The following is a 17037-nucleotide window of genomic DNA, read 5'->3' on the forward strand; positions in this document are numbered from 1 at the left end:
TATTAGTACAATAATTAAAAAATAGACCCATATTTAATAGCCAGTAGGTAAGTTCTGCTTTGTTCGGGGCAAAGTAGTTCTTGCAATTGTTGGAACAATGTAAAAGGCGCTTAAATTTTCAGTCACGTCTTGCTTCAACTTCCAGCTACAATATCGAATGCCAAATTCATGTCCCAAAAACGTCAATGTCCAGACCCCTAAATCGGAGTTGAAATTAAAAATAGTCGACAAAACCCACATCGGGGTGAAAACAGAACAACTGGCGGCGGCTTCGAAATTAGCTGAAAATGCCACTTGTCCGCATCCTCTGCGCTCCTCACTCCTACCGCGGCTAAGCTACTGTGAAAGAGATAGACGATTGAGGAAAAACCATTTCAGGCGTCACAAGGGAAACCATAAGCGCCCTATTGTTTTGCGTTCGCGAGGCGGAAGGGAGACGAGTATATCATATCATAGGCGGTAGACAGAGATAGCTCTTATTGAAAGTAAGGCGCGAGTTGGTGCGCATATCTTAAGATTCGTATATAATCGAGCGGGTGTTTTCGAGCTGCTGAGTTCACTAAATGAACACCTATTTATTTATCCTTCGCGCGAGGAATGTTGAGAAAGAATTAATATCTTTAAGCTACGTGAAAGTTTTACTGAAAAGTAGTTAATTGGAATATTTTGTAGTGTAACAATCATAGCTGGGCATTAACTCGTTAATCCGTTAATCGTTAATTAACGAAGTTAACATTTCTATTAACGGATTAACTTTTAAGTTAACTTTAAAAAATGTTAACGGACTCGTTAACTTCCGTTAAATTATCCTAAGTCCGTTAATCGTTAATCCAGTACCTATTATTTACCAAAAAGATACAGCAGGCACGCTGAAAAACACTAGAAAAACGCGTTTTGACAAGTACGTTCGGCCTTCTAGAACTTCCAGAACCCAAAACAACAGTTTTTGTAACCAGAATGAAACGATATAAAAAATGCTATTTATTTACAAGCTTTATATTGACTTCACTTGTTAGTATGGATGGAACAAATCTTACAATTGAATTTAAGACCAGTTCTCCTCAACCGATTGAGCTGAAATTTGGTATACCTACTTATGTAAGAACCATTTGTTGTGGTACCATTGAGCTGGTCTGATGATGGAGCCAGGAGGTGGCCATAGGAACTCCTAAATGAAACGGCGGAATCGTATCGAATTTGGGTTCGTTGGATTTGTCTTTTCAAACACTTTAGTACTAGATGATGCAGGGTCCTGATGATGGAGTCAGGAGGTGGCCATAGGAATTCCTAAACGAAATGGTGGAAACTTATCAAGTTTGGGTTTGGTGGATTTGTCTTTTCGAGCACTTTGGTGCTAGATTGTATTGCAATTGAACCAAGGCTCTGAGATTGAGATACTATAGATAGACTAAGAGCTTGTGAACGCCAGACCTACGTCATTTTATAAAAGCTGTAAGTTTGTCAGCGTATGCTCCCAATATAGGTTAGAATGTTGGTGGACTATGAAGATTGGGTCATCGTGGCTAAAAAAATTGTCTGGCAAGGTTGTAACTGTCAAAACTGTTGTTGGAACTGTCAAAACTGTCTGACTGATGTCGAAACAACTTCTAATCATTGCCCAAATACATATTATACATAAAATACCGATTTTATGGTATAACGTAAGTAGAATTACAGTCTATTGAATATACAGAAAAAGCCACCGTAAAAGTTAGGCTTTCGTCATACCATAAAAGCTGATTTTTATATAAAATATTAGGGCAATAATTAGAAGTAGTTTCCTCATCTGCCAGACAGTTTTGACAGTTCCAACTTCTTGACAGACAGTTTTTTTAGGATAGCTGCCAAAGCCACGATGACCCAAACTTCATGATTCACCAACATTCTATCCTATTATTGGGAGCATACGCTGACAAACTTTCAGCTTTTATAAAATGACGTAGGTCTGGCGTTCACTAGCTCTTAGTCTACTACTAAAAAGTGTAAAATAAAGTTATAACAATAAAAAACTTTTTAAAAACAAGCTTTTATTCTGAAATGCAGTTGTTCCTAAAACGAAAAAAATAAATTGTATGCAAGGTTCAAATAATTTCGAAAGCTTGTAGCGCAAACATAAATAAAAAGATGAATAAATTCCATGCGCGATACAAGCTTCCGAAATTATTTGAACCTTGCATACAATTATTTTTTTCGTTTTATTATCATGTGTTAACGGATTAACGATTAACGTTAACTTGCGTTAAATATTGCTAAATGTAACGTTTTAACGTTTAACGAAGTTAATTTTTTTATTAACGGTTTAACGATTAACGAAGTTAACTATTTGATTAACGGTGCCCAGCTATGGTAACAATAGATTAATTTTATTACTGTGCATTGTGCAACCTTATGAAATATTTACATATTTCACACACATAAAATCGTTTCTTGTCAATTATTTCTAACAAGCTTTCAGAAATTTCAAAATGCCAACAATGAACAAGTACCAACAAGTAGGTATAATAGATAACTGACTGAAAGATACATTTACTCGTTTGTCTACAATCTAACTATACGAAGCAACGAAGCGATAAAACATTTCATAGTGATAATTATGTACCAATTTGTATTACCACTTTTATGTTTAAGGTTCTAATTTCATTTCACCAATTTATTTAGATTAATTTACCTATTTGCTGAATTTCATTTTAGAGCTTTCCGAAAGTTTATTAAAAGTAATGAGACTGTACCTTTTGTTGCGAGAGTAGCGTAGAAAGTCATGCCCGTTTTCACCATCAATCCCTAATTTTTAAGAGACCCCCATTGTAACACATAACAGGCATTTCGTTTTCATAGGGGTCACTTAAAAGTTAGGGATTGAAGGTGAAAACGGGCATAAGACTGCTGCTGAGACCAAACCTAACTTTTTGGGACATTATGATGCACAAAAAGTTTAAAATCTTTGCAACGTAATTTTTCGCGACTTCACCATCCTAAATCCGCACCACAAGGGGCGATTCCGCGAAGTTATCCATCATCCACAACCCGACACCGCGTCCACGCACGCGGCGTGTAAAAGCACCGCGTTTGCCCAGGGTTGGCTTACTATGACATCAGACTTGATATCAACTAGCTAGAATATAGTTGAGATAAAATAGATTACGTAGATCTTGGTTAGCCTACTTTAGCCGGTGAAGTGGTCGGATTGGCTAACTCGAGATCCGAGGAACGCGGGTTCGAATCCCACCGCCGTTCGACTATTGTGGTGAGCCCACTCGTAACACAATTTTATTTAGCTTAACACGAGGGGCTAACGGGACTGTTAGTAATTTGTGCAATACAAATTGCTAATAATCTTAAAAAAAACTAGCTAGAATATGATAAAATAAATTTCAGATTCAGGATTAGTAATTAAAGTTAGCCTACTTGGCAAAGAATGCAGTTGCGGTACACAAAGTGCATTGTAACTAGGTAATAACCTCTGACATATCGTTTTTAAATAAAAACGCGATTTAGGACATATTTTATATTTTTCCCCTATTATATTAAAACAGTAAAATAAAAATATCAATTAAGTAAAGTTGTGAGTTGAGTTGTTATTTTAACCGTAACATTAACAATAACCGGTGCTTTTTGTATGGAATTTGACAGATTTTTGACGTAAGTCAATGTTAAAGTAAGATGGTGCAACTCACTACACAAATATAAAATATGTACTCAAGTTTGATGTTTTCCAAAAAAACTTACCGAGAAAGACACAAAAAAAAAATGTCTCCATCAAAACTACTTGTCATACGCACTACCCTTATTTAACCCTTTGCCCGCGTCAACCGCGGCGCTTCGCAAATAGTCGGGCCTTTGATCTCACATAATGAGCTATCTAATTCGCGGTTAGAGTTTACTCGACGCGTTTGGGGTGTGATTTTTGAGTGTTATTTGCATTGTGGCTTTAGAACAGTCTAATTAGACTCATAGATGGATGTATGTGCTAAATAAAAACACATGTCATAAGTTACTTTTTATACCTACGAGTATGTAAAGTAATCAAAATATTGTAACACACTCTTTGTTCTTTTCTATGGTCGCGACTGGAATAAAAAAGGCTTTTAAAGAGAACTGTGAACTTATTGACTTTAAATTTATTTATGAGAAAAAAACCTAACCCTCCTTCTGGCGCAGTAGAAATTTTCTAGAAAACGTAAACAATTACTCGTAGGTAGGTACTTACTGGTCTCCTTAGGTACATGTTTATTTAATTTAGAACGTATTACACGAAACAACATTTGAGTTATGCCAGCACCTTTGAAGACTTTTTCCACAAAAAATCTCATCATTTTTCCCGTTTAATCCTATAATCCTTTTACAGTCAAACTCGTCCCCTGTCAGTTGCCGGCTGCAAATTGTTTAATAATTAACACTACGTTCCTCAGCGTCCCATAGATATTATTGGCTATTCTTTTGCAGCCAGAGGCGTTATAGCCGGGGGATCTCCCCATTCAATTTTGTGCTCTAGCTCTAACGTTTTATCGTTCTTTTTGTGGACACCTTTCCAAGGATTAGCTCTACTTTGATGCTGCTATGCGATTTCACGCGTTGTTAGCCCCGGAGAAACATTGTGAGAGTCCTTTGATTTCGGGTGTATTTTTGATTCCATGGCTTACGCTCGACGTCGCGCTGATTGTAGCCTGGATTGAAAGAACAAAGCTTTGAAAATTTCCACTAGCGTTTTATTTTGAAATGCTACGGCAAAGTTTTGATGCCAAAGGCTTTTAGAGGTTAAATTCGTTGTTTTTTGGTGTTTGGTATTTTCAATTTTTGTTTAGATATTTAAATAAACACAAATACTTTTTGGAAAAGATTTCAGATAGTATAAAACATCCATCACTCTACTCATATATGACATTGGTAGCTGAGATTGTCCCATAAAGATATTTCAAAATTAGGCAATCACAAAATTAATTAAAAGAAATGCTCAACTTGAAATCCATTACGACTAGCTTACCAGCGCCGTAAAAATTGTATTTCATAAATATCTTCATAACTTTTAAATGGTTTTTATAGAGTCTACGTATTGATACAGTCGCGGGCTGAGGAAAATTGAACGAGATCGTCATTTTTTAATCAACTCTCCAACTGTCTCCCCCTCGGCTTGTACAAGCAAATTCCAACCCTCCGCCCACTCAATAAAGTTGATGTTCGCCCAGCAAAAACCCCAGCCCTACAGTAATAGTATTATTACTGGGAATGCCTCCAGATATTGAAAAAATCAGTAATTTGCCATTTCTTTGTTCGAAACCGTCTGATATTGACGAGTGATTGTCTTATATAAGCCATTAGGAACACAATCAGGACAATTTGTTTTATTATTATTGAATAGGGCGGTTTGAAGACTGGAATTTAGGGACCAATCATAAATGAGTATCTGTGGAACAACGAAGTTTGCCGGCAGTTCAATTGTTTTGTAACCTTAAGTATTTTATTTTGTAACTGAAATCTATCACAATAACTTTTAGTTGAACATACATAGATTGCAACAGTTAGATTGTTGCATCCATAGCTGCCGTAACATTACTGTGATAACAGTCTTCATGAGTCAGTGATAGGAATGGTGGGTGATAGATTGTACAAGATTAAGTTAGAGGAGAATCAAAAAAATGTACCTTAACATCTAGCCAAGTAATTTATTTACTAAACCTTTTAAATGTTTTAAACACGTTTTCTGTTGCAGGCTATGGCACCAATTCCCTATCAGCCATGTCGAAATCGACGCTTGACGCGCACACACATCTCCGTCAACCAGGTAAGTGGAAATTCAACCTGACAAAAACTAGAAATAACTATAGTCTGGTCTGTGAGCACGTAGAATTTTGTCCAATGACCCCAAGCTACCCATCCTTATCGCTCGCGTGTAATTATGTGACAGTCGCGCTCGCACACTCACTGCGGGCGCCCGTCGCACAGTCGCGACAGCAATATAATTACGCGCGAGCGATAAGGATGGGTAGCTTGGGGTCATTGGACAAAATTCTACGTGCTCACAGACCGGGCTTTAGTATTATTGTAAACGAAGACCATTTCAGACAGGGCTTGCACGAGTACTAAGTCTTGTAGGTAATGAGAAAGCCCGCTGGCAAAACTCAAAAATACTACGAAACTGTTTTGAAAGTCCTAACAGACTTGATAGTTCTTTATTATTCATAAACTCTGAAGATACGATTTTATTATTTTCAGCTTTTAAATCTGGATCAAATTATTTCAATATTCTCTAAATCCCATAGATGCTATCTCTACAGAAGTATACATTTTAAAACCTTTATTCCGCATAAATATTTGAAAAAACATTTTACTATTGTCTCAGTTTAAATCACATTTGCCATCACCGACGTAAGACGTGTAACGAAGTATGAAGTGACAAAGGTGCTCTCCAAACAGCACCCGGTCAACACGGTCAGTTAGATGTGCACATAAAACCGATTCGGTCCATCGCCGACATATTCAACCCACCCTTTATTGCACGGCTAGAAAAATGGGCACCCGGGAGGACTTTAGGGCACATTTTTCACACAATTATTATGTAAAATTGAACCTTATGTCTGAGTGAATGAGTCTTTAACATTCCAAACAAATCTCAAGTTCACCGCGACTCAGTTTTGTGCGATTTTGTTCCCATTAGGGAACTTTTAATTATAAAAGAATAGGAAATCACAAAAATACTGTTTCAGTGATCTCGTTCTTAGATCAGTTTGATTCCAAACTGCTTAACAAATAGAACTTTATTTATACCACCCACAGTGTTTTGGATTTGTAAATTTTACTCACTTTTTGCCCGAAAAATAAAACAAGATACCTATGTTCAGGAACAAACACGTCGCCCTGTCAATTTAAGACAATTTTTTCGCAAATAAAATAACAACTTTTGCTGACTGTATGAACAGTGCAGGTAAAAATGCATGCCTTAAACCTATTTAACCTTATTATAAACCTATAATATTCCCACACCATATAAGCCTAATCTCTAATCCAGTCCGCAAACTCCTCCATCTCAATCCTGAAGCTCAAGACGAATAAAAGGGCACTTCTCAACGCAAACAACTGTCCGAGCTCAGACCCTAATGAAGAGGTTTCATTAAGAAACGACGTTGTCTGCACGTGACTGCCTTACTGATGGTCAAGACTCAGATTAAATGATTGCTGGGGTAGCTAATTGAAAGATTGTGTATCGACCCAAGACCTTTTCTAGAATAGAATACATTATAACACGTGCTCAGTCATAGAGTTTCCATTACCGTTACAGCGTGCACATCGTGGCTCGTGCTAAGAAAATAAATTCTTGATTTAAATTTCAACGGTGAGTAAACCAAAATTTAATCCTTTAAAATCTCTTTTCACCACACCTATGGACTAGCTATAAATAATGCACAAAGATTCGATTCGATAGATATTAACTAAGTATTGTACGAGTACAAGTGTTCTTGTGATTTTTGACTTTCCAGAAAAGGCTGTTTGAATAAATATCATCGCAGAAACTCAGTAAAATCAAAACATCCACGAGTTCCTTGGTGATGTCCCAATAGTTTAAGCTTTCTCTGTATGGATCTAGAAATCACAAGTCAAATTAATGTGTACTTACAAACGATTACATAGCTTCAATTTCTACTACCATTTCACTATTCATTTGACCGTTAACGCACCTGTTGTTAAATGAGATGTAGTCTAGGATGTTACATATCTGCCCTGTAAGTGCCATTCCGCCATGTACATTCCCCAAATACTCCCTTTACTTACAGTCCAAAATACCAGTATTTATCTGTCACTCGGCACACATTCCACTGTGAACATAAATATTCATTCTCCAGCCTGTGTCCCGGCGCCTTGGAACAAGCGCGGGTAACGGCGGCGGAGCATGCGATCGGTGTACTACATAGTTCAGGCGAGTGTTGTTTATGTACGGCACATCGTGCTTGGCATTTTCGGAGATTTTTGGAGCTGCAATAAGACTTCCAATACCGTAGCTCCAATCCGTTGGATTTTGGTTCGGTCCAGACAGATCATAGCTAGCTAAAAGGTCAGCTAATTAAAATGTAACACGTATTCAGGACTATTATTCTGCAATTTAAATATAAAATTCGTCCTAAATCCTCCATGGCCTGATTTTAAGTAGAGTTGTACTGTCTTAAGAAAGAATCGTAGAAAGTTTTAAAATTATGACAGTGAAAAGTAAAAATACGTAGCATTAATTTACTCCTATAGGCTTTTAAAAAGCACTTTCACACGTCCCAAATAAAAAAAGTTCCTAAAAACGGAAATGAATTCTCTAACTTGACTTTGCCGCTCTCAAAACCGCAGCCTTTGTCCCTGGTGTTTAACCGCACCGTGTCCCAAAAATCACACATCAATCTGTCCCCGGAGTAACACGAGCCCGCACGTGGCCCCCGCAAACAGCGGGCGCCAATATTATCTAATGAAATCGAGAAGTGACGCGCCGTCAGTCCGACAGGCGCGTGCCAATGCAACACATTTCTGAGGCAAACAATGGCTTATGATTTTTGACAGCTCACTTCGTGTTGCCACTTAAAAGAACATGGAATTTTCGGGTGAACGTAACTTTGATTTTTATGGAGGTATTTTGTTATTTTGAGGAGGTAAAACGACAATGTTTTCAGTTTTGTTTCGAATGAGTGAATTATAATATGGCTTATTAATGTGATAGTCTTAAACTAATAGATACTTACCTACTAGCATAGCAAATTACAGGTACTACTCATACTTTAGGAGTGTAATGCCCGTTTTCACCATCAATCCCAAATTTTTAAGTGACCCCCCTATGAAACAAAATTCAATATGTTATAGTGGTCACTTAAAAAATAGGGAATGATGGTTACACTAAAGGCCTCCGAAGCACGTAATATTAATTTCTTTTCAAAAATCAGGTTGTCGTGTGAAAGCAAAAAGTGATTTGACATGACCGCGTGCTTTACGTTTGAAAATTAAAGAAATGGTGGCACATACATTAACGATGACGATGAATAGATGTCGGTAAATACATTTTGCCTACACTCAACGTTTCTACGAATATTTCTTTCCCGAGATATAGCCTAGGGTGTGCTGTAAAGAGCGTTACTTCAGTCTTAGATTCAATACGAAGTGCTTCCTCTGATCAAAATTCAATTTGCCATGCGATTGGAGTCGGCTAAACATATTTTCCCAAGAAAATATGAAACGGTGGATTTGCTCAGAATTACTAGTGTATTTGCTTATGATTGAATTTCCTCGAATATGTACTCAATTGTACTCCTTGAAAAAAGGAACGTTATCTCCTTGATAAATTAAATAAAAAGTGTTTATTTAACAAATATTCACAGTTGTTATAATAGCAGTTAATAGTCGCTATTGTTTGAATTTCAGTGTGTTTGCCTGAATCAAATGCTTCCTCGTAGGTCGCTATCACGTTCTCCAAGTACTCGTACCTAAACCTCCATGACTAACAGTCAATTGTTTTTCCTCACGATTAATTCAAAGCTCAAAACTTTGATCCCTCTGCAGCGTGTTTATTAAAAGCGTGAATCCAAGCACGAGGATTTTGGGGACAATCCTTTGTAGATGGCGGGGCAATCTTAGTGTGCCCCGGGCTGTCGTTAACGGCTCCTCTCTACTGCTATTCAAAACAGTTGTCAAACGCAATTTGGAGTACATGTGTATGGTGTATGGTAGATGTAGGTGTGTGCCAGCCATTACCCTGTCTGGTTGATGCAAAGAATTCCAAATGGGGACCATTATATTAGATAATATTATTTTATTTTATTTAGAAAACATAAAATGCTCCTGTTTAGACCGTACATCAGAAAATGTACACCTCAAAACCTTAATTCAGTCTTAAACGGGCTTGGTTGAATTTCAATATTATGACCTATCATATAATTTTTAGAGTGTAGTGTGTGTTTTTGTTAAGATCATTATAATTCTTTGAATTTAAAATATCCCTGCTACAAGATGCTACGATGCTACGGCGTAGTACAGGACTACCTATACCGCCCGTATTCTATTTAAATCAGGTAGGCAAATCCTCTTTAGCATTATGAAATATGAAAAATGTTACCTACTATAGTTTTTCTCAAATAAGTACCTACACCAATTTCCCAATGAATTTCATTGAATAAAATCAAAATTATATACGCATTCCAGAATAATCTATTGAAAGTAAATCCGCTTCTAAAAACATTAATAAGCTTGCAACATCGTTGCGTGCGACGCGGGTCTACAAACAACGAATTCGTTTTTTGCCCCTATTTGCTTACTGTGTTTGTGTGGGCGCGCCGATCAACGCGGCGACCTGGGATAATATTGTTTTATGGACACTGAGGTCTTGTCAACTTGTCAGGGATCAATTAAATTGACACTTCCGTAATGGATATGGATAGATAGCTGACGATCCTTGCAAGTTGGCACCTTACATTCCACCTGATATTGTTTTTGTTTTAATTTGTCACTAACTTTGAAATAACATATGCTTGTTGGCGCTTTTCTGACGCCCGTATTCACAAACATTACTATGAGGTCTCACAGTGCGCGTGGACGCACAGGGTGACACACTAACCAATCACAGAATACGGGCGTGAGTCAGTTCTTGAAGTATTGGGAGTCAGTTCCTAAGGTGTTTTTGTGACATCAAAGGTCAGCGAGACTTCAAATGCACTTCATACTTGTGTTCTCTATCACGTCATAAATGTCCATGGCAGCTTTCCCATGCCGCTCCCCCTCAGACACTAAAAAGCACTAGACCTTAGACAAGACAGGATGTGCTGTCTGCTGTATCACCAATAACTGTTTTATACACTACTTTACTCGTTTACGACTTTAAAATCAAATCCTGCATCCAATCCGGGTCGCGAAAACCTCTTTATCTAGAAATCATGGAAATTCCGACGCAATCTCAAATTGGCGTCTCAAAAAAACTATTACAGCAATAAACGTGATCCCGCAAATATGACTCCGTTTACTTGGGCCCTGCATTTTTATGCCTACATCCTACGTCCGATCAGATAATCTGTTCATGAGAGTGGCAATATCCACCCAATTAACCCCCAACACTATCTGCCTGCCCGGAAGCAATGATGTGCACGTCGCGTCTAGGTGTCAGTCTAGACTGTGGTCGGGGCTGTCACAATATCCTTGTGCCAATTGAAGTCTGACGAAGATATGAGGGTTATCAAACACTTTGCACGTGTTTGTTAAAGTTTTTGGATTTGTAATTTTAAATACCTGAAGGAGTGTGGTGTTGGACTGATGACTGAAGATTGGAGGTAGAATGGATTGAGTGGATGAACACTGAACGTTTATGATGAAAATCACATCTGTCTGTAATTCATGGGTAATTTATTGTAACACATAAAACTGCTAATTTAATTGCAGCCTAATGTAAAAAAGGAAGGAAAATAACATTCTTGCCGTGGTAGAAAATGTCTATAGATCCAAAAAAATGGATGCCTATCCAAAAATAAAAAAATCTATAAGGGTTCCGTTTTTTGCCATTTGGCTACGTAACCCTAATTACACATTTTTTGCTTAGATGACGCTAAGAATTAGGTTTGGTTCTTGAAAGAATGTCCCAATATTTTCTCCACTAAATTAAGCCGAAATGAAACTACGATCAAATCAAATACCGCTATTATCTATCAATAATCATACGTCTTAGCAAATAGTAACGCCGAAATACATCTGTGGGGCACCTTTATTGCAACGGGGGTTGCAATCACGGTGATGAAGCTATAGGGCAGAGATGGGATAAAATTATCGATAAAACTGTTAAAAATTATATTGCTTTTCAAGTTTCCAATTTAAAGAAGATGTCAAAAAATATAACTTCAAATGAAATATTTACTTCAAGCCCACACAATGTAGGCCAAGAGCTATTATCGGATGTTAATAGTAAAGAGGTATTAGTTAAGTCAATCTTACTACCAGTTTTTACTCAGCTACCTACTCTAAGGCTGAGTTGCACCATCTTACTTTGACCGTAACTATAACGATAACAGATGCTTTTTGTATGGAGTTTAACATATTTTTGCTGTCAAAGTTAACGTGAGATGGTGCAACCCGGCCTTATACTCAACAAATTAAGTAATATCAACCGTAACCACTTAACTTACCTTCCGAAGCTGAACCTGAAATCTTGAAAAATTATATCAACAGCAAAAAGTGAGGAATCCAGGTCAATTTCTCGTTGCATCGCTAACTTAGTCGCCGTACTAGGCTCTTGAGACGGTATTTAGAAGGAAGTAAATATAAACCAATTCTTCATGAGGCCGGAGACCGTTTGATCTCATTTCATGTAAAATCAACTACCTGAGATGCAACCGGGTTTAGTCGACGGTACTATTTCTGCATTAGAAATGCTAGAATTTTCTCGTATACTATTTCAAAATAATGTCCAAGATAACTTACATTAAGCTGGACTGTTACCAGCACACCTAGTACTGGTGTACTCGTAGCAGTTAATTATTTCGATTCGGAATTAATACAAAGAAGAAGTATATTAATAGGTAAAATAAAAAATACACCACATCACATCCAAATCTGACAATAGGCATGCTGCTCAAATACTTATACGACACGATAGAAGAACCATTTTTGATTCACTTTTATATTTATTGCCTGAAATATCTGTCATTTTCATCAAACATTACACATCTTCTGCTTAGCTGATGCCAAAAATTACTTGTACAGTCACTCATAATCATAAAACTCTTTATATCGATAAGACTATAATTTATAAGATAAGATCGCTTAGTTGTACCTTGTGTGTTCCTTTTCTTTCTGTTCTTTACTTTGGTGTGCAATAAAGTGTATTTATTATTATTATTATTCCTTTATTTATATTATTGTCTTAATTTTAAATATTTTTTTACAATGTAAATTACAAAAGAAAAAGTTATAAAAATACATTATAAAAAAAACACTTAAAACTGGTTTATCCGCCGGCAGCGGAGCAGGGCCCAAGCTACCGGTGGTCAGGGTCACAGGCTGAGGAACCTCCGGACAATGCGTGCCGTGCTGAGGATCACCGCCTTTTGCATCTGACCCTTGAGCCAACCATCCAGCGAGAGCTTCTTTAGATGTTGGTCGAAGCTCTTCGCTATTAGCCCGTTTGCCGTTGTTATTATTATTATTATTATATCGACATGTCTCATTCATCGATATATTTTGGCCCCACACTCACTAACACTGATTGAGGGGAGCAGTAATGTACTGAAATCGATTAATTATCCTTTTATTATTATTTTATGGCCTTACCAGCCCGAGGCTTTGTTCTGAGGCGCATAATTCTTATAGATGGCTTCTAGCGAAGAATACTCTTTGTTGGACTTATACACTTATACAGCAAGTGTATTACCATAAAGTCAATGTTTATAGATAATCACCGAAAAGTTCTTTTTTATTCAGAACAACAAAGCAGATATTTGACTGCAATCACTATTGATGAATACCTGCCCTGTAAGTGCTTATTCGCTCTCGGCTTGAAGAGGCCCGGATTATAATGTAATCTTGCTCTATCATGTCACATTTTTGTGATCATCATAAAGACAAAGCCTAGTTTATAAAACAACCTTTATGAAATCACATTCCTATTATCTTTTAATCTAAGGCTCAATTGATTTCATTCGATATATTCATTTGGTCTGATTTAATTAAGAAAAAGCGCTTTTTGAAAGCATATTGACATACAGAAAGTATGAATCATATTTTAAACTTTGGAACCCCGCTAAGTGTTCAATATTTTCCCACTGATAAAGCAAATCAGTTATGAGTGGGAATCATATTTATCGAGTTAGTAAAAAGTGTGACGGGGCGAGTTTCCAACCCCTTCAGATTATTATCGTCTCCCCGGGGGGCATAAACAAATCTAAAAGATAGACGATTTTATTTAATATTTCAACGGTTTTTTAAAGCTTCGGTATTTTTAAAACTCATGCGAAATAACTACGTGCCATAAAGAGTCGTTGTTACACTTCTACTTAGAAATAATTTTAAAACAAGATGCGCTTTATAATGAAAACTAATTCATTCATAAACAGTTCCCAAACAGACACTTATTGTCAAGCCAAACGATTTATGAATTTGATGAAATTCATGAAAACTCATTTTTCATTTCATAAAATGACGTCGTCTGACGGTCAGACGTCGCGACGATGACTCATGTAGAAACCCAAGAGAAACCACATCTTAGAGTGCTTTCAAAACTTAAAAACTTTTGGTAATAAATATTTAATTTAACTATGTTGATCACAACACTACCCTAAAAATATAGGTCCTGTGGATTCCCCAAAAAACCTTGTGAAATACATATTACAAGGTCGACAAGGTTGTATTCCAACCAAAATCACGGTAACTGAGCCTATATATACCGCAGAATGGACCCCTTGCTACCGCAGTCTCTCCAAAATACCTCCACAGGCCCCGAGTGCACCGCTATCACGTCATCAGTGTAAGCCCCGTATGACACGGCAGCACGCCCCGCTCCAAATAAGTCGCCTCCGGCAAATGACCAGCATTATTGATCATCATCTATCCACGGCGTCATAATTGGCATACAAATTCGCTCTTTGACGCTTGCCTCACGTAGGGGGTGATTTGCTCTTTTGTACCTCACGCATTAACTCCTTCTAGCAATCACCCTCCTCATCCACTCCATAAATGAAACCACCACCCTATTTCAACTCTTTTAAGTTGAGTTTCGCGTGTAGCTCTACATTTCACGGTTGACTGGCGATTTTGGATCGTCAGCTGACGTAATAAGAGCGTTGTAAAAAAACATATTTCTAGCTGTAGTATCAAGGGATAATCGGCTGTGTTGCGTGCGTCCAAGGTCTGATTTGGGAGTTGCGTGTGAGGGTAGTTTAAGATTAGTATTGGTAATGGGCAAGTAATTACTGGAGAAAGGCTAACATCGCAGGGTTCATTTGGCGGCAATCAGGAGCCGAGTGCGGATCGCACTGATTCGGTTAAGAGCAAACAACTTCGGCTTTGTTCGTGAGGGGCTGGGTATAGTGTGAATGTCGTGATCATCCCTTCCTGAATGTTCTTGAGGAACTAAAAGATTCAATATTTTCATTTGTTTGCTTCTCATCTATGTAGCAAACAGAATCTGATGTCTTCTGGGGAAAGTCCTATTATTTAGAACATTATTTCTATATTTTAAAAAAAATTGTGAGTACTTTTTAATAAATTTGTCAATTCTTAGTCAAATCAAATCAAATCAAAAATATTTATTCAGTTTAGACCACAAGTGGCACTTATGAACGTCAATAAAAAATAATAAAAAAAGAAAAGGTAGCCCTTATGGGGCACTTTACATGTACCCAAAAGATAAGGAGCTTTTGGGCCCTACCAGTCTATTTTATATCAATTTAGTAGAGTCGTAAAAAAACATAAAATGTAAAGTCGCCAATTTTCAGTTACAATGACGCACGCACTTTCAAAATCTTTCAAAACTTTAGATCTCATCCTCAAGTGTATTTACCAACATGAAATTTGATCATTACCTTTCTTATTCCGTGCGTTCCATCTTTATTGTATCCACCCTCGCCTTAGCCACGACTTACCCCGAAGGTCGGCGGTCGACAGTTTGACATCCCCTGACCATGATACATGACAAATACACTTGCTAGTAAACGGTAACCTCACATGGTGTTAGAGACTAGATTAGACGCAGTTTTTATTCCAGAAAGTAAGTAGGTATAATATGACTTTCCCATTTGTATTTCATAGTTATTTTTCATTGTTGTATTTGCATGGACTATTAAAATAGTGCTTACAAATCGTTAAATATTAAAATAAAAGACTAAAAAAAAATTTTTTGTCTAAAATAAAGTTTTGCTCTTAGGGGAACCTTCACATGTCTCATAATCTTTTTACTCTACCAGCGCGGCAGCGCTTCGAGGCCAACATTTGGCAAGTGCTGAGAAGAAGCGCCGCAACTGAACTCAACATGCTCAACTTTTATCTCAACGCGGTCCATAATGAAATGTGAATCTTTATTTGTTTCCTTAAAGAACCACATGGTGCGTGTTGGTGCCACACATTCTGTTATCCATAAAATATCCAAAATCGCTCCCATGTTTGCTCCTGGCCGACGTAGGCTCGGTAAACAGCGGGTCGCAAGGCAGTATGAATTTATTGAGCCGCCGCGAACTTTCTGTCAACTTGATGGACATACACATAAAATCCTACTAATATTATAAATGCGAAAGTTTGTATGGATGTCTGGATGTCTGGATGTTAACATGTTTGTTATTCTTTCACGCAAAAACTACACAACGGATTGTGATGAAACTTTACAGTATTATTATTTATAACCCAGAATAAAATATATCCTATAATTTATGACGATCTGTGACAAACTAAATTTCACGCGGGTGAAGCCGCGGACTAAAGCTAATGCACTACATTTTATGTAGTTTTTGTTATTACAACATGAATAAGTTAACGGCTCTACCAAAATTGGTTCCAGATATAAAAATGTATTACAAAGCGCTGCCATTAAGGCCGGGTAGCAGAGAAAATGGCGAAAATGAGGTTTTCATTTTTCATTTTTGAGGTACTAAACAGTAAAATTAAAGGCTAAGATTTTTATTGGGCATAGTTGAGGATATTTTCTAGGGCTATTAACGGATGGAAACACGATTTGATGAAGTTGACTCGATAGAATAAATTCCCAAAGTTACCTCTATTCGTTTTCTATTTACGGTTTTATTTTTAAAATAAGCGATTTGAGATTCTAAATCTTTTACTAAACTAAAGTTCAGAAATAACTTGAGGGCTTTTAACGGATGAAATTTTTATATTGCGTCTTATTTAGTTACAATGTTAAAAAATGTGGAAAAAATCGTCCATGACGGCTTGGACAATCTCAATCAGTCGCGCGGTGGCGCTTACGGAGGACGGACGCGTGTCAGTTTTTTGGCCGTGACAGTTCGCGATTTGTCAATATTTTTGACAATGATGACTTTGATGAGTCACAGTATAATAATATCAGTGTTACTGGAGAAAGCTTAAATTTTT

General features: G+C 37.2%; 1 protein-coding gene across 2 annotated transcripts in view; it reads left to right on the forward strand.

Moving 5' to 3' along the window:
• LOC135086736 (DNA-binding protein D-ETS-3) overlaps positions 1–17037 on the forward strand; it is a 90325-nt gene that overhangs the window by 53611 nt on the left and 19677 nt on the right. For both annotated transcript variants that reach the window (XM_063981521.1, XM_063981522.1), the window contains one exon: positions 5708–5779. In XM_063981521.1, coding sequence (XP_063837591.1) covers positions 5708–5779 — 72 coding nt within the window. The remainder of the gene's footprint in view (positions 1–5707; positions 5780–17037) is intronic.

The sequence above is a fragment of the Ostrinia nubilalis genome, chromosome Z (genome assembly GCF_963855985.1).
Source record: "Ostrinia nubilalis chromosome Z, ilOstNubi1.1, whole genome shotgun sequence".
NCBI classification, from domain to species: Eukaryota; Metazoa; Arthropoda; class Insecta; order Lepidoptera; family Crambidae; genus Ostrinia; species Ostrinia nubilalis.